Source organism: Palaemon carinicauda, chromosome 24 (genome assembly GCF_036898095.1).
Source record: "Palaemon carinicauda isolate YSFRI2023 chromosome 24, ASM3689809v2, whole genome shotgun sequence".
Classification (NCBI taxonomy): Eukaryota; Metazoa; Arthropoda; class Malacostraca; order Decapoda; family Palaemonidae; genus Palaemon; species Palaemon carinicauda.
The window spans coordinates 69804561-69824560 of NC_090748.1; the positions used below are offsets into that span (position 1 = coordinate 69804561).

At 33.1% G+C, this 20000-nt stretch overlaps 1 protein-coding gene across 5 annotated transcripts in view; it reads right to left on the reverse strand.

The window, feature by feature from the left end:
- Window positions 1–20000, reverse strand: part of LOC137618144 (uncharacterized) — a 165291-nt gene that overhangs the window by 124322 nt on the left and 20969 nt on the right. For all 5 annotated transcript variants that reach the window (XM_068348171.1, XM_068348172.1, XM_068348174.1 and 2 more), the window contains exons 2-3: window positions 13799–15535; window positions 13280–13358 (exon numbers count right to left, since the gene is read on the reverse strand). In XM_068348171.1, the coding sequence (XP_068204272.1) occupies window positions 13280–13358; window positions 13799–15278 (1559 nt within the window). In that variant the 5' untranslated portion in view covers window positions 15279–15535. The remainder of the gene's footprint in view (window positions 1–13279; window positions 13359–13798; window positions 15536–20000) is intronic.

The following is a 20000-nucleotide window of genomic DNA, read 5'->3' on the forward strand; positions in this document are numbered from 1 at the left end:
AGAGCACTTCCCTGCAACATCGTAACCTTGCTCTGTTGATATGCAATAGGTCAGTATTTCTAATTTACGTGCCTTAGCAACGATTGACAATTAAACGATGTTGCCAGATTCTCCATGAAGACAAAATAATGTAACGATTTTCATAGTTCCTTCATTCTTTCTTTGAATGAAAAATGGAAAACTAAATCATCCACGACATTTTCAGCATTGAATTCATCTGGCAAACGTTGTTATACACTATACAAATGGAAACATGTAGAAAAACAAAGTTGGAATCATTCTTAGAAATAACCTATTAATAAAAAGCAACAATATTGGGTTAATGAATGATAAACGTGTGTCTTTGTATGATGTTACCAAACATAAAACTAATTGCAAATGAACACATACATTTTCTATATGTATGTTTGTAAATATATATATATATATATATATATATATATATATATATATATATATATATATATATATATATATATACAGTATATATATATAATATATATATATATATATATATATATATATATATACAGTATGTATATAATATATAAATATATATATATATATATATATATATATATATATATATATATACAGTATATATATAATATATATATATACATATATATATACACACACACACACACATATATATATATATATATATATATATATATATATATATATATATATATATATATATATATACCTATCGCATGCAAATGAACTTGTATCGTCTATCATCTCACTACACTTGATCTTCATAGGGTGAAAACTTAAATCTGTTTACGCTGCTCTTTTACATTTATTTCGTTATATATATATATATATATATATATATATATATATATATATATATATATATATATATATATATATATATATATGTGCGTATATACATATATATATATATATATATACATATATATATATATATATATATATATATACATATATATATATATATATATATACATACATATATATATATATATATATATATATATATATATATATATATATATATATATATATATATAAAATCAAATACCTTTTAACGCATTATTGTACACTGCCAGACGGTGTCAGCCATATAGCCTATAGCCAGGTGAAGGGATAGTCGGTAGGATGGAAGCAATCCACGAACCTAGCAAACGTGTGTAGATGTGTGTTAACCTAAGATCACTCATTCGCGTACATTCTTTGAAACCTCTCTCAGTTGTTTATTGATATTCTTTCATCCTATCATTTTTCCTATTATTATCAAGACCTTTATATTTAATTACTTGAATGAGAGAAAGCACCAAAACCAGCTGTGCATTATCACCATAATGAAGTGATCAAAGTTTGAAAGCACCACTGAGTCACCGTAAATAACAATAATTCTAGTAATTTTATTATTAATAATAATAATTCTAATAATTTTATTATTAACAACAATAATTCTAATAATAATAATTTTAATAATAATAACAATTTCAATATTTCTAAAATTAATCATATAAGAAATTTAAAAAATAGCAGTAAATTTAATAATTTTAATAATAATAATAATAATAATAATAATAATAATAATAATAATAATAATAATAATAATACTTGTAAAAACAATAATTCTAATAATAATAATAATTTCAATAGCTTTAACAATAATAAGTTTCTAATAATCTTTAAAAAATAAATGATCAAATTTTAATAATGCTAACAATAATAATAATTTTAATTCATTTTACGATCTAAGTCTATCACAGTTGGCCCTACCGAAAGGATAAAGAAAATCCACTCGGCAAAATCCACAAGATAAATGACCTTCCTATTTGTATATGAATGAAAACAATGGGTGAGTTCTAGTACAATCAGGTCACGAGATTTTGAAGAGTTCGGCCGCTTCCTAATCGGGTAGTTGAATTAGTAGAACTTCAAAAGTTTTTTTTTTTTTATGTTGAACAGGCTGACATAAGTCTCTTTCTCTAGTTTATGTATGAAATGTCTGTTTTAACGTTGTTAGTGTTTTTAAAACATTCTATTTTAATTGTTCATTACTTCTTATATCGTTTATTTATTTCCTTATTTCCTTTCCTCACTGGGCTTTTTTCCCTGTTGGAGTCCTTGGGTTTATACCATTTTGCTTTTCCAACTAGGGTTGTAGCTTAGCTAGTAGTAATAATAATAATAATAATAATAATAATAATAATAATAATAATAATAATAATAATAATAATATCTTCAGATGAAATATGAGAATTCTGCAGAAACCGATAATGATTTCACTTTAGACAAACTGTTCGTAAAAGATATCCGACCATATACAGTATGTCAATTCATTAGCAAATCTAGGTTAGCATCATTAATGGTGATGTTGTCAACTTTCATTTAAGAATATTCGGAAAACCTCATTATCACAAAGGTTACCAACTTTTAATTCTAGTGTAAATGCTACGCAGTTTATTATTATAATTATTATTAAAATGATTATTATTATTATTATTATTATTATTATTATTATTATTATTATTATTATTATTGAACTGACCATTTTTAATGGATCAAAAAATTCCTTGCAACTTCCCATCTTCAAGTTTATTCTAAAATCATCATTTTATATTAATACACACACACATACATACATATATACATATATATATATATATATATATATATATATATATATATATATATATATATATATATATATATATATATTCTATTCACAGAAACACTCAAACAATAGATACTTTCATCCGACAGAAGGCACAGACACACAATGTTGTTGCCTTGAGGAAAAAGAAAGAAGAAAAAGCCTAATTGACTGTGATTCATTGTTTGACATATCTTCGAGTGTCGTAATAATGGGGGTTACTGACGCTAACCTTATATTATTTATGTCCTTATGTCCTTCAATGTAAATAAAAAAAAAAACTTGAACTTAAGCTCCAAAAGGAGAAAACCACTGAAGAGAAAAGGTGATTGTTCAACCTGGCGAAGGGTTTGAAAACTGTGCCAAGTCTGCATTCTCAAACAGGCTAGATATAGATAACAAAATAATAAACAATGGTTGCATGATAAACAGAAGCCAGGTCTATGCACTTTCACGCTTATGGCTCTAAGAGGTTGCAGATTGCCTCGGAAGTTTGTTTCTTCACATAAACAATTAAAATGTTAATTATGAATAGTAGAAAACAGGGTCAAGCTCGTTTAGCTTAGATTTAACTTAGAAAATACTTATTTGAAATAAGTCAACGCCATATATAATGAAACAAATAATGACGACGACTTGATTTTAAGTTTGTCTCCTAACAAAAATATACCATCATAAATCATCGATATAACATGATGGTAACCATTTCAGCCTATAATTTATCAACAACTTTCTAAGGTCAGATATTATAATAAACCAGTGTACGCTATCCGTCAAAATAACAGCTAAATATTTAGATAGATGTACACAATAGGCACATACACCATCCTCTAACCAGGGTATGACTACTCCCTCTCCCCCTTACCCGAAGGACGGGGAAAGCTAAGCGTGACTGAATATATGTATATGTATATATGTATATATATATATATATATATATATATATATATATACAAATATATATACATATATATATGTATATATATACATATATATATATATATATATATATATATATATATATATATATACAAATATATATACATATATATATATATATATATATATATATACACATACATACATAACCAGACACTTACTCTTTATTATGTAGGGAAGATATTCCTGCGAAATAAGAAGTAAGAGATGTACCTGTAAGAAAACTAGGGGTTTTGGTAGAGAAAATCACTAAAGGATTTATTGGCAAATGAAGTGGGTGCCTCTACCTTACAAAAGTTGACATTAACCCTCAGTACTTAATTATCATATATAATAAAATCCAACGACGAAAGATCTCTAAACCAACATAGTTTCTGATCTATGAGTAAAAAATAAAATTTTGGCTTATAAATTGACCAGCAACTTTGAAAACTATATCAACGTGAAAATATATGGATAAAAAAAAATCACAAACCATCAAATTTCCTTCATACCAAATTTCATAGAACTCTGATAAAAACTAAATTTGGACCTTTGATTGAAAATTGACCTCCGTTGAAATCAGTTGATTATTGAACAGCGTATTACAACCAAATTTCATAAAAATCAAAACAAAATCAAATCTATACCCTTTAAATTGACACTTTGATTGATGAGTAAAAAAATAATTGAAAAAAGATGACATATCTCTCGTTTCTTTATAATCAAGGAAAAATCGAAAACTAAAAGGTTTTGTAAAACTAAGAGATTAAAATATTGGCCTTTAAGTACATCTTGACGTTATAATAAATTGGGCAAAGAATACTTTGGAAAAATACTCACTTCAAAGGCACCTCCCTAATGGTTTCTATCAAAGTCAGATAAAATTAAAATGTTGACCTATACAGTGGCCAATGAATAAATAACCCCCAAACAATCTAAAGCTATCTTCGAGACAATAATGAATTCTGAGTAAAAGAAACCTTTAAAAAGTAGGTCAAACATGAAAATATTAGGGGAAAATAATTAACTGCAGCAGTACCAACCATCTAAGTTTCATTCCCACAAAAACGGCAAAATAAAATAATAATAATAATAATAATAATAATAATAATAATAATAATGATAATGATAATGATAATGATAACGATTATGATATTATTATTATTATTATTACTATCCAAGCTACAACCCTAGTAGGAAAAGCAAGATGCTATAAGCCCAGGGGCTCCAACAGGGAAAAATAGCCCAGTGAGGAAAGGAAATAAGGAAATAATTAAATGAAGAGAACAAATTAACAATAAATCATTCTAAAAACAGTAACAACGTCAAAACAGACATGTCATATATAAACTATTAACAGCATCAAAAACAAATATGTCATAAATAAACTATAAAAGACTCATGTCCGCCTGGTCAACAAAAAAGCATTTGCTCCAACTTTGAACTTTTGAAGTTCTACTGATTCAACCACCCGATTAGGAAGATCATTCCACAACTTGGTAACAGCTGGAATAAAACTTCTAGAGTACTGCGTAGTATTGAGCCTCGTGATGGAGAAGGCCTGGCTATTAGAATTAACTGCCTGCCTAGTATTACGAACAGGATAGAATTATCCAGGGAGATCTGAATGTAAAGGATGGTCAGAGTTATGAAAAATCTTATGCAACATGCATAATGAACTAATTGAACGACGGTGCCAGAGATTAATATCTAGATCAGGAATAAGAAATTTAATAGACCGTAAGTTTCTGTCCAACAAATTAAGATGAGAATCAGCAGCTGAAGACCAAGCAGGAGAACAATACTCAAAACAAGGTAGAATGAAAGAATTAAAACACTTCTTCAGAATAGATTGATCACCGAAAATCTTGAAAGACTTTCTCAATAAGCCTTTTTTTGTGCAATTGAAGAAGACAGAGACCTTATATGTTTCTCAAAAGTAAATTTACTGTCGAGAATCACACCTAAAATTTTGAAAGAGTCATACATATTTAAAGAAACATTATCAATACTGAGATCCGGATGTTGAGGAGCCACCGTCCTTGACCTACTTACAATCATACTTTGAGTTTTGTTAGGATTCAACTTCATACCCCATAATTTGCACCATGCACTAATTCTAGCTAAATCTCTATTAAGGGATTCACCAACCCTAGATCTACAATCAGGGGATGGAATTGATGCAAAGAGAGAAGCATCATCTGCATATGCAACAAGCTTGTTTTCTAGGCCAAACCACATGTCATGTGTATATAGTATGAAAAGTAATGGGCCAAGAACACTACCCTGTGGAACACCGGATATCACATTCCTATAATCACTATGGTGCCCATCAACAACAACTCTTTGAGATCTATTACTTAAAAAATCAATAATAATACTAAGAAACAACCCACCCACTCCCAACTGTTTCAGTTTGAAAACAAGAGCCTCATGATTAACACGGTCAAAGGCAGCACTAAAATCAAGGCCAATCATACGAACTTCCCGACCACAATCAAGGGATTTCTGTACAGCATTGGAGATTGTAAGAAGGGCATCACATGCTCCAAGGCCTTTACGAAAACCAAATTGCAAACTAGGGAGTAGATGATTACCTTCAGCAAACCTATTAAGACGTTTTGCCAGAAGACGTTCAAAAACTTTAGATAATATGGGAGTTATGGAAATTGGGCGGTAATCAGTGGGACTTGAGCTACCACAAACACATTTACATAGAGGAGTAACATTACCAATTCTCCAACTAGCGCTAAAAGCTCCTCTTCTTGCTAACTTGCGCAAAATAACAGATAACTTTGGAGCTAAGAAATCTGCTGTCTTTATAAAAAAACAAAGGAAAAATACCATTTGGGTCTACACCTCCATAAGCATCAAGGTCCATCAACAGAGCTTTAATCTCACGAGATCGAAAAGCTAAACTAGTTAGCTTAGCCTCAGGAAAACAGAATGAGGAAGTTCAAGTTTTTCATTACTCTGTTTACTGTCAAAAACATCAGCCAAAAGGGTTGCCTTTTCCTTTGGACAGTGAGTGACTGAGCCATCTGGTTTAAGTAAAGGAGGAACTGTTGCATCTACACCAAAGAGTGCAGATTTAAGGGTAGACCACCATTTATGTTCCTGAGTTGTACCAGAAAGTGTTTCTTTTATGGTTAAATTGTACTCCTTTTCAGTTGAGGCATAAACTCTCTGAGCAAAAGCTCGAAGCTGAGTATAGTTGTTCCAGGTCAAATCTGATCTGTTACCCTTCCAAAGATGATAGGCCTCCTGTTTCTCCAAATAAGCACGTCTACAATCATCATTGAACCACGGTTTGTCCTTCACTCGGTACCTTAGCACACGAGAAGGGATACGCCTATCAATTATGTTGACTAGATTCTCATTCAAAGGGACAACAGGATCTACACTATTATATAATTGTGACCAATTCAAGCACAAAAGATCAAGTAAAATCCCATTCCAGTCTGCTTGGGATTTCATATAAATTTTACAAGAATATGATATATCAGGGACAGGCTGCTCAGTCTTCACTAATAATGAAATCAAGGCATGATCAGATGTCCCGACTGGAGAACCAACCTTACTAGTTATAACGCCAGGGGAGTCAGTGTATACGAGGTCCAAGCAATTACCAGACCTGTGAGTAGCTTCATTTATGATTTGCTCACAGCCTGATTCAGAGGCAAAGTCTAAAGCTCTTAAGCCATGGCGATCGGTAGGAGAGATAGAACTTAACCACTCCCTATGGTGAGCATTAAAATCACCAACAAAGACAAAAGAAGCCTTTCTATCATCTTCTTGTATCTTAGCCATAATGGTAAGAAGACAATCGAAGATAGAATCATCTATGTCTGGATTCCGGTAGATCGAACACAAATAAAAGTTGTTATGCCTACCACAAACTTTTATTACCTGAATCTCATGACATCCACATTGATAGCAGGACTTATGAGAAGCAGGGTACTCGGTCCTAATATACACCGCCATTCCCCTGGCCCTAGGGATGGCATCACGTTTCAACATTATTGGCTTCTTAAAACCAGTTATAAGGAGCTCAGATGAGTGCCTCATATTAGAAACCAAAGTTTCTGAGCACAAAAGAATATCATACTGTCTGGACGCAACTGTAAGGTCTTGGATATTTGCATGAAGACCACGAATATTGCAATACAGAAGACGACATTGACGAAATCTAGGACGTACTGGTCCCGGATTTCGCTTAATGTCTCCAGACAGCATAAGAATTAATAGAAATAAAAAAGAGACAGCATACTTAAAAACTAGATTAACAAGAATTATAACAAAAACAATACGTACAGAATTATAAACAAAGTGATTGATGATACCCATAGACAATAGTAAAAAGTCGGAAAAACTGGTCAATATGGAGGAGCCGATACACCATGCAAGGCTAAATACCCTCCAGGATAGCCACTTCAACTGAAGGGAGGACAGTAAGGATGGTTTTAAGAAGAAAAATAATCAGAAAAAGGAAAAGACAACCTCTTGATAAACCACCAGGCATCCATGGCCCTTCTATTAAGCCTGCCCAACACACCATTTCAAAAAAACAAGAGGAAGAAAAAAAAAATAAGATAGTGTGCCTGAGTGTACCCTCAAGCAAGAGAACTCCAACCCAAGACAGTGGAAGACCAAGGTACAGAGGCTATGGCACTACCCAAGACTAGAGAACAGTGGTTTAATTTTGGAGTGTCCTTCTCCTAGAAGAGCTGCTTACCACAGCTAAAGAGTCTCTTCTACCCTTACCAAGAGGAAAGTCCACTGTACAAATTGCAGTACAGTAATTATCCCCTTGGGTGAAGATGTGTTAAGTATCTCATTGTTGTCAGATGTATGAGGAAAGACGAGAATATGTAAAGAATAGGCCAAACTATTCTGTGTAAGTGTAGGCAAAGAAAAAATAAGCCGTGACCAGAGAGAGGGATCCAATGCATTACTGTCTGGCCAGTCAAAGGATCCAATACCTCTCTAGTGGTAGTATCTCAACGGGCGGCTGGTGCCCTGGCCAACCTACTACAACCTAATATTAACAACAACAACAACAACAACAACAACAACAATAATAATAATAATAATAATAATAATAAACCTCAATGACGATATCAGCAACGATGATAAGACTTGCCAACTGAAGATAGTGAGAAAAGATTCGTGTAACCAATCGCTGTCAGTTCTTCAGACACCTGAGCAGAGATATGAACTTGAATCCCGATATGATAGGTGCCATTCTCTTCAAGAACAAGTTTTAAGCATCAAGTCAGTGATTACTGACTATAGCAAAGATTATGAAATAGATGAGAATAACTCACAAAGTGAACTCTATTGCATACGCTTTCAAATGTTACAGTTCAACAAAAAGACATGTCACTAATTGGTGTGGTTTAAAAGGTGAAAACAGTTCACACTGCCCTTTCATGTTCAAAGAATAACTTCATAGTCTTACAGAAGTTCCAGAAGCGTTCTCTCTCTCTCTCTCTCTCTCTCTCTCTCTCTCTCTCTCTCTCTCTCTCTCTCTCTCTCTCTCTCTTTTAATCAGATGGTCCTACCAGTAGAACCATCAGAAACTTGGAGCCTTATTAAAGCCTTAGAACAAAAGCTATTTACAACTCAAAGCGCTATGAAAAGAATAATGATGGGAATAACACTAAGAGACAGAAAAAGAGCAACATGGATACAAGAGCAAACTATAGTAGAGGATATGCTAACAACATGTAAGAAAAAGAAATGGACATGAGCAAGTCATGTAATGAGAGTGACAGATAATTAATGGACATTAAGAATAATAGAATGGGCCCTTGAAGACTGTAAACGAAGCAGTGATAGGAAGAGAAGATGATGGATTGACGTGCCAAGCAAATTTGTGGGTAAAGACTAGCATAAAAAGACCATAAACAGACACAAGTGGTACGACAGTTCTGAAGCCTTTGTCCTGCACTAGACTATCAAACTATCAAGGCTGATATATATATATATATATATATATATATATATATATATATATATATATACATATATATACATATATATATATATATATATATATATTTATATATATATATATATATATATTTATATATATATATATATATATATATATATATATATATATATGTATGTATGTATATATATACATATACATATAATATATATATATATATATATATAAATGTATATATATATAAATATATATATATATAAATATATATATATATATATATATATAAATATATATATATATATATATATATAAATATAAATATATATATATATATATATATATATATATATATATACATGACACGAAAATGCAAGCAAAACATCACTGATTCATGTGTGTAAGAGGCTGAAGATAGTACAAAAGCAAAATGCACATAAAACTGATGTCATTCACTTTGTATACACAACGGCAAACGTAAATGGGATAACCTAATAAAAACTATTAAAACAAAGGAATATAAGAGGAATACACACTTCCCCTCTAACTGCTAAACATGTGGTACACATGTCAGGTATTTCTAAGGCAAAAAGACCTGTTTGTCATATTAATATACAAGCGGGCAGAAGGTGAATTACTAATGCCGCCCTCCCAAAATTCCCCCAATGCGAGTCCTACCAGTTCCAGGTAGTTCTACAACCAGAACCAGACACTCGGTGGGATGCTCAAGGTTATCCTTTGGATTAGGAGAGACAAATCTATATCTTTAAGAGGAGGACTGGAGACGAAATTCTTGGTACCCTCAAAGGTGGTTCTAAGAAAAACTGGGAGGAACAGACGCTCAAGGTTCCCAGTGTAAAGACAGAGAAATTAGTTACTAGCTTTTAAATTTCAAGTCTTCCCTTCAAATATTCGAGTACTTTCATGCTATCTTTTCAGTTCTTATTTCCGGTTTCTCTTATAGACTTACTGACCGGACTGCTTTTGTTTCACCGAAAGATCTTTTTTTTTTTTTATTTCAACTGAATTATATTCATGTATTAACTCCATACACAATTCACCCCCGTATTAATAACGATAATCTACGCAGGTTATCCATATAAACCTTAGTCAGTATAATTAAAATATCTCCTACAGAAATTGCTGTTCAAATCATTACATTACTTCTTTGCATAGCTTGTAAAGCCGTCTGACATACCGCGAACTGACAAAATAACACCTTGCCCGAGTCTCGCAATCTCCGATACAAAAGGCATCGCCTGTAATGATGGCTTTTCCGTTTAGCCTGTGGAAAGAATTTCGGGTGACTGGGTGCAGACACTGTCCAGAGAGAGAGAGAGAGAGAGAGAGAGAGAGAGAGAGAGAGAGAGAGAGAGAAAGAGAGAGATACTACTAATATCATACTCCAAGAATATGACCTCACAATAATTACCTCTATTATTATTATTATTATTATTATTATTACTAGCTAAGCAACAGCCCCACTTAAAAAAGCAGGATGCTATAAGCCCAAGGTCTCCAACAGCTAAAATAGCCCAGTGAGGAAAGAAAAGAAACAAACCAGAGAAGTAATGAACAATTAATATATAATGTTCTAAGAACAGTAATAACATTAAAATATACCTTTAATGTACAAACTATAACTACAAAAAACAGGGGGAAGAGAAATAAGATAAATGAGATAGAATACTACAGCTAAAGATGAAAGACCAACTGACATATCCGCATGAATATACTTCAAGTCCCTTGCAAAGATCAAGTTATTTTTCTATGCAATTTTATTTCAACGTTGAATTTGGTGTCATTTGTTTCTTGCACTTTATCTTTTTGAAATGCAACCACCTTCAATTTCTCTAACATAACTACCATATTTTGTCTTAGACACAAGATCCGTGAATTAAATCTCTCTCTCTCTCTCTCTCTCTCTCTCTCTCTCTCTCTCTCTCTCTCTCTCTCCACTGCTTTTTGTTATTTTATCTTATATACGAGCAATATATAATTTTTTGTAGAGAGTGTTGTTACAAAAGCTATTATCCTCGTTGTTACATAACCGATTCTTTTTCGCCTATGATCAGGTGAATGAAGGTCAGAAAACCTTCTCTCTCTCTCTCTCTCTCTCTCTCTCTCTCTCTCTCTCTCTCTCTCTCTCTCTCTCTCTCTCTCTCTGTTTCTCGTAATTGAATTTGAAAATTAATGACGATCATATATGCTTTGCATGAAACATAGCAACAAGATTTCCATAAAAAGTGGGATTATTTTTGGAACAGTTTATAGCAGGTTACTAATGTTGTTATTGTTGTTATTGGTATTAGCTAAGCTAAAACCTAATGTGAAAAGCAGGATACCACAATCCCTAGGGTTCCAAAAGGGAAAATAGCCCAGTGAGGAAAGGAATTAAGGAAATTTATAAACTATATATGAGGAGTAATGAACTAAAAATACAAAATATTTTACGATGAGTAGCTGAACATCGTTATAGATCTGTCATATATAAAGTACAAGTATGAAGAGAGACGTATGTCAACATATTCAGCATAAAAACATCAGCTGCAAGTGTGAACCTCTGAATTTTCAATAAGGTTACCATACACGCATATACATACATACATTATCAAATAACATACATACATACATACATACACACATATATATATATATATATATATATATATATATATATATATATATATATATATATATATATACATATTTATATATATGTATACATATGTGTGTGTGTGTGTGTGTGTGTGTGTGTGTGAGAGAGAGAAATGAGCGGAGAAAGTCCGGCTCTGAACACATGATATGCAAGCTTTCCGTTCGACCCTGTTGCTCTCTGCATTGACCAGAAGAACGAACCGGACTTCAACTCCTCGCATCTAATCTCTCGGACCAAAACGTACCCATGTTTATTATTATAACTTATTGCTAAATGCTTTGGAATTTTGACTGAAATATATCACATGAAGTCAGAGGCTGCATTTTCATTTGTCATGAATGTATAGAATACAATATAAATTCAAATCGAGTTTATTTCATTAACGTTTCGAGCTTTAACTTCTATACAAGAGACATCTTCTCAATTTTGATGTATACTGTATATTCCAATCATTTATTCTGTTTTTCCTTAAACGCATGAAACCTATGGTAACATTCATAAACATTCTGGTAAACATGACATGCGAGTTTCTTTACTAGACAACGATGGTTCCCGTTGAAAACGTATCCAAAAATATTAGGAAACAAAACTTTCAGAAGAAAACTTTTGCAAAAATTACTGCGCATGGAAGAAATCAACTCGTATATAAATCAATGAATTGTACTTATGATTAATAGGTTTATATTACTAAAATTTTTGGTTTTATAAAACGCAAATGAATCGCCATGAGTGAATTCGTTGGATGACACAAACAACAAATTATGATATTGTCATCGAATCAAACAGAAAACTAATAAACGCCAAAGATAATATTCCAATTTTCCAATTTCAATTTAAATTTTTTGTATGCATTTAGAGGTACCTATTTTCATGTGCTATGGATGGAAATAAGTAATTCACACTAAGAGCAAAGGATTCTATAATAGTGAATTTTTTTCTACCTGTCTTACAGAACAGCGTCCAAGACATATTCAGAGATTTGTCGATCTAGTACAAACTTTCAAAAAACAGGAACATTAAATACATTCCACACGATATTGAATCAAGACGCATGTGACAATGAAATATTTACACTAGCTATAAAAGGACTATTATTTATAGTACTTACTTGAGAGTCCACCAGATGTCGAAGCACATTACATTTAGCCAGAAAAAGGCTGCTAAGAAGCTGAAATGGGTCACTGACGCTGAAAAGATAAAAAAATGGCAATGATTGATAGATCGTAGTACCATAAAGTTTAAACAAAAATACTATAATTTCAAGTATATCAGCAGGACAGTTTGACATAACCAGTTGGTTATACTATTCGTTTTGTTAAAATTACAATGAATGATCTACGTCAAGTATCAAAGTGTTAGCCTTAAGCAAATGCCACTCATTCAATCGTTAATATAATTATTTAACAAATTTAACTATTAAAATCACATTCGCTATTCTAGTAACCCACGAAAGATGGCACTAGTCTTGATTGTTTAAAAGCTAATAAGAAAAGTTACATTATTATCAAGTTATCTCTAAAGTAAAGCAAATTAAAACTGCATTTCAAAGGGACTTTTGTAGGCCTACACTGGAATAAAATCTTAAAGGAATGATCATAAGCAACGAGAATATACAAACTGTTCTTACCAATAAACTTGCATCCAAAATTCGAGATATCACTCGTAGTTCGTTGCACGATGAAGAGGCTGACGTAGGCCATCAATAAGGCCGAGACATGAGACAGGAGACACTTTCCGTGTACCTTGGCATGCAGCTCTGGCACAAATATGTACACAACCAATGTTACGGCCAAAAATATAACAGACACTATTAGCAAGGTAGGGTACAGATATTTCTCCACATTTTCGCAGATCACATTTCTGTCTTCCTCTTGGAAACACACCAAGGGTAGCATAAGGATTCCATGATCTGGATCTAAGAAGTAATCTATACAATAGTCAGAGGGAGGGTAAGGTTTTGGAAAGGCAGTCGCATGCAGATATCCATTTTGCAGCAAAAAGAATTTATCATCTGCCCCTTTATGAGGTGTCAACTGAAAGAATTCCTTGCACAAGGGCAGGCCATAAACCAATGTCAAGTTCTCTGGTGCCTCAACCTCTACAAAGGTATTAGGGTCATGGTATATCGGATGAAATGATGTCAAATTATCACTTGGAACAGGTATGCAACCACCAGCACTAGGGTACTCGGAATCTTTGCAACATTTCCGCACGCAGAGTTTACCTTCGCACTTTTCCTGGTGCTCTTTCCTAGGATCTTTGTGGCACAATTTGGCTGTATACCCTTTACCCTGTGAATCAACTCCCACACAATAATCTAAATGGGCTTTCTGATGTCCTAGGACAGATGCTTGGGACCCAACCAAGACAGGTCTGTCTTGGTGATAGTTCAAGAGTTGTGCAGAGTTGTCCAGTTCTAAAACGAGGGTGTCCTCGGATTCTGTACAAGAGATATTTTCCACTGATTCTGTATCATCTTCGGGCCAGGATATGAACTGGTCACTCACCCTTATAGGAGGCGAGAAACCTACAACACCTGACGTTATACAATGGCCTTTTGCATCAAGTGACTGGCCTTTAAGGCAACACCTAGGAATTTTCGGTGCTTCCAAACATACGTACGCATACCATTCATTCGGAGCACCTTCTGAGTCATAGGTATGTTCAATGCAGAAATTCTTAAAGATAATGTAATTCCATTCTAGTTCACCCGTCTCCAGCACGAAAAACTGCTCGTTAATATTGGGATTTTTCCCCAATTCTAAAAATCTTGTCTTTTCCGAACACGAGATCCCGCCCTTAACCACATTTCCAAATTCAGTGGTATTCACTAATACTGTGGAGTGTGAATGATAAATATCATACACAGCCACCAAAGTTTTCTGCTTCTCACATCTGCTTCCATTCCGTATTTCATCTAAGCCACAATGACACTTACGTAGAGTGGTATTTTTCAAGTTTGGTTCATAGTATGATATATGATCGTCAGAGTAATCATTAGCAAGAGGTTCATATTCAAAATCCACCTCTTGGGCGTTCGAATCGGAGGCTAATAACACTACAAAAGTCAATGAAAGTAAGATACATAACCGCAGTGGCACCATCATCACTACGGTGTGACGAACTATGCTTACATGGCAAAGGGAAGTCTGATCAACATTCTTACAAATGCCGCTTTTCGATTGCTGATTAACTACGCTATTGGTCACTAGCACGCACTCGCACGCAGAACACTTCAAATTGATAGACAGGATGATCCAAAACAGCTCTTCCTTTTTCTTTAGACCTTCTACAACGCAGCTATCCAATGAGTTATATAACGGCCATTATTGGTCCACGGGAGGGAAATTATGCACCCCCAAACCTGAAGGAGAGAATAAGAAAATAAATAATTTGAAAAAATAAACCTGACAGAAGAGATATATATGTACATGTATATATGTATATGTATATATGTATATATGTATATGCATATGTATATATATATATATATACATATATATATTATGTATACATACAACCATACATATATATATATATATATATATATATATATATATATATATATATATATATAGGCCATACACACGTGCACACACATACATACATACATACACACACATATATATACATATATATACATATATACATATATATATACATATATACATATATATACATACCATGCACATATATATATATATATACATACATACATACATCTATGTACATACACCTATAAATACATATACTGTATATGCTCCATATTTACAGGTATACATAAACAAAAAAAATTATACATATAATACATAAAAATGTAGTAACCTGCATCAAATATTAAAATAAACGTCCTTTTAATTTGAGCCTTCGACCTATTCGTTTCACAACAAGACTTCCAAGAAGAGCAGGGATGGATGGGATAGATTTGGAGATATGGATGTGGGCCATATGGACCACTGCTGGGGTCGGGGAGCTCATTCAATACTGATATGCAACTGTGGGAATCCCCGCACTTATACTCTTAAAATAAAAGGTGAGAATCTGGTCAGCAAAATGGAAGAAAGGAGGCGGGAACAGAGGTCACACTGGACTAAAAAGTAGTTGCAGACCGATGGCACGCTACAAAGGCTCTAAAGTAATGCATACAGTGCCCCATGGCAGGCGTACTGGCGGCACTACTCCATACTGGGTATCCATATCCCTGAGGTAAAATCTTTCTGAACGAAGCAGTTTGTATAACATTCGTTCAATCGAGAGAGATCAATAAACTACATAATCACTTATCCAAGTTTAATAGCCAAGACTATTTACTTCTTTTATGGAAATGGTTCATTAATAGCACAAGGCCAAAAAATCTCTTCATTGTAGGGATAGGCGTCTAGAGTGTCGGCGGGTATAATGAAATGGTTTCCAAAAATAAAGTAACAAATTTGGGGTACCTCATATCCAGAAGGCCAGGGTCTTCGTTATAAAAACACCCGTTTTAACAGAAGCAACAATTTAACCTGACGCGAATGACTGGGGAAAGTAAGACGATGGCCACATTTTAATTTAACACATCTTAAAATTAGGGTAAATCCTTTTCTACAACTTCCCGCTGCCTTAAAGATATTCTATACATCTGATTATGTCAACCTCCTCGCCTTAACCAAGATTCTTAGATCCTATTTTTTCTACGCAATATATACATCCCTTTCTAAGATGAAAGGTCTTTTATTGTTAAAAAGGAAGACAGTAACACTGCCATACAACAACAAACGTCAGTTATCTCAAAAGGGGGAGGAAATCAGAACACTGCATTTTGCCAATCCCTGGCATATGTCAATGTTTCTCTGACGTAGTATGGATGGAAATGAAATTTCACGCGAGAGGAAATCTTCCTTGAAAATATTTCACTATATAACCTTTTAAACTCATTTTGATATGAAATCTCACGATATATATTACAATGGCATTTTACCCCTACCCTCTCTGTAATTATGAACGAAAATTTTTGTTTCCTATTGATAAGGAAATAACGACAGCTTTAATTTAATTTCAGAAAGGCAGTTTTTCTATCCCACATCTATTTCTAAATAAAATCAAATATAAAAAACATACAGTAATCATATATATATATATATATATATATATATATATATATATATATATATATATATATATATATATATTTTTTTTTTTTTTGCTGGAAAGAATTAATATGCAAGAAAACATACGGAGTAACTTGTATGAATTCAATTATTTCAGTGTTAAACTTACAATACCGTTAGCTGAGTTTAGATTTCTTCCAGCGAAATCATATTAGAATACGCAAAATCGAATATTGATTAATGAATTAAAATATCGACACAAATTAAATAATGACCAACAAGTTGATTCAAATACGGATCAGCAATCTCCTACACTGCTGAACAATGAATGCAATTCATTGTAAAAATAAAAAAGGCAATTGATCAAAGTCAGGATCCGCCGTTCCACTTAGTTAATGGGCTGACATTGGCGCTCTCTTGAGGTGACAATATATGAAACTCGCCGAGACTTGACACCCATTTAGCAAACATGCAGTGGCAGTTCATAATTTCCCAAATGTCAAACGCTAGAATAATGTTGTAGTTCATCACGAATTGGAGATCATCATTTTCATTAGACAAAACATGACCATCATTTCATGTACACCAGGAAATGAAATTTCTCTAGCATATGACGAAGAAATGAAATTTCTCTAGCATATGACGAAGTATAGCTCTAGATGTCCATTCTAAGTATATCAAGATGATGAAACAAGAGAGAGAGAGAGAGAGAGAGAGAGAGAGAGAGAGAGAGAGAGAGAGAGAGAGAGAGAGAGAGAGAGAGAGAGATATGAGTGCCACCCTAAACGTGGGCTATTCTATGCGTGTATTTTTGTAGGGACTACTATCCATCACAATCAAATATCGAGTAATAGTTGAATTTCGGTAAATCAGACGGCAGACATCAATTAATGATGAATGGCACAATAAAGTCGAAACTTGGGAAGAAAATCACAGGTGATAACCGAACACTTGGCAAAAATCTAAAATGTTGGCACTCCGAGTTGATAGGATAGGAAAGAGGATAGAGTAAACAATGGATATTAATTGTTCACCTAAACACATAAAGGTATTTATCTATGAAGCATCCCAGTGATTGGTGTCTTTTTCAGGTGTGCCCTGGATCGTGTGTTTACCTATTTGTAAGGTCTGGGATCCCTTTTCTTTTGGTGTCTTCGCAAATGTTTTAAAACCAGATAGCATTAAGTCCATGGACAGATTTTACTATTTCTCACATGAACAATAGAAAAATTAATCTTTAAAATTTAATATAATTTCCAAGTGTCAGTTAAAAACGATACATACTAAGACAAAAAGATAGATGAATAAATTAGCTGCCATCAATAACCAAAAGAAAATCAGATATTAAAATTCTATGCAGCTTAATTTTACAGGTTACACAGAACTCTATTAAGTATAAATACAACTAAACTGTTCAGATTAACCTACAACAGCCAATGACTAAAGATGTAGATATTAAGAGCTTCAGTGACCTTTAAACAACCTTATGCTTATAGCATACCACTCTTCTCCCTTCCTAACACTTCCAAATTATACTCTCTCTCTCTCTTACCATACATCCTATCACCTTTCATTCTTCCCACATATGCAAACTAACCAACTCAAAACACACTGGTCCGTCCTTTCCCTTAAAATGCTCAAATACTTTTATCACTTCATTCACATATCTCAAAATTGATCATCCCTTTCAATTCTTCATAAACCACATACAATAAGCAAACAATTCACTTCATACATTCCAAAAGTTCATCACACATGACTATGTCAGCTACTGTAAACGATTCAATCTTTTGTACACATCCTGCTACCTCCCTTGCTACCTGGATCCTGCTTGCTACACAAACTTTGCAGTTGTTTTAGATTGTCTGGCCCTTACGGCTAGGCACGGGCTTTTGCACACTTGCAGCCGGTAGACATAAAATCTGCGTCTATCCTCTGCCTTTATGCAACCATCATCCGTTACATTTTATATCCTTCCAAAAACCCATAGAAATCTATTACTTTCGTTGTTCCAACATTCTTAGCAAAGTTCATTTCTCCATTTCTCTGATTTCCCTTGGCCATCAATACCTTACTGAACTTTTATTCTCAACTCTTTCGTTTTGCAAATATTTTCAAACGCTTATTAGTCACTGTAATTCCTCTTTAGTATTCCACAGTAGTATTAAATTATATGACTATATCAGCCATTCCACAGTCCATTCACAACTCATTTTCTTATCCCATAACTTTTCTCCTTTCGCTTTATTTTCTTGCTTTGCCTTTTCACACCTCTCCATCTAAAAAGACATTGTTCTGTTATGTTGATAATAACGCAAGGCAAGTCTCAAGCAAATTCTGAAACCCAAGAAATCACCAACTCTCTACACAATCTGGCATAATCAAAGCCCCCATCATAAAATCTTCAAATCACTCTCAACATATTATATTATGCAATGTATAACATGCATCACCAATGTTTTTATTATCATTATTATTATTACTAGCCAAGCTACAACCCTAGTTGGAAAAACATGATGCTATTATCCCAAGGGCTTCAAAAGAGAAAAATAGCCCAGTGAGGAAAGGAAATAAGAAAATAAATAAACGATGAGAATCTATACATTTGTATAGATTTTTAGTTACTTTCAAATTTCTTGACATACTTTCTTCTGACATCTGTATTCAGTATTCATATATATATATGGTATATATAAAAATACACAGTACATTAGTACAAACATATATATATATATATAT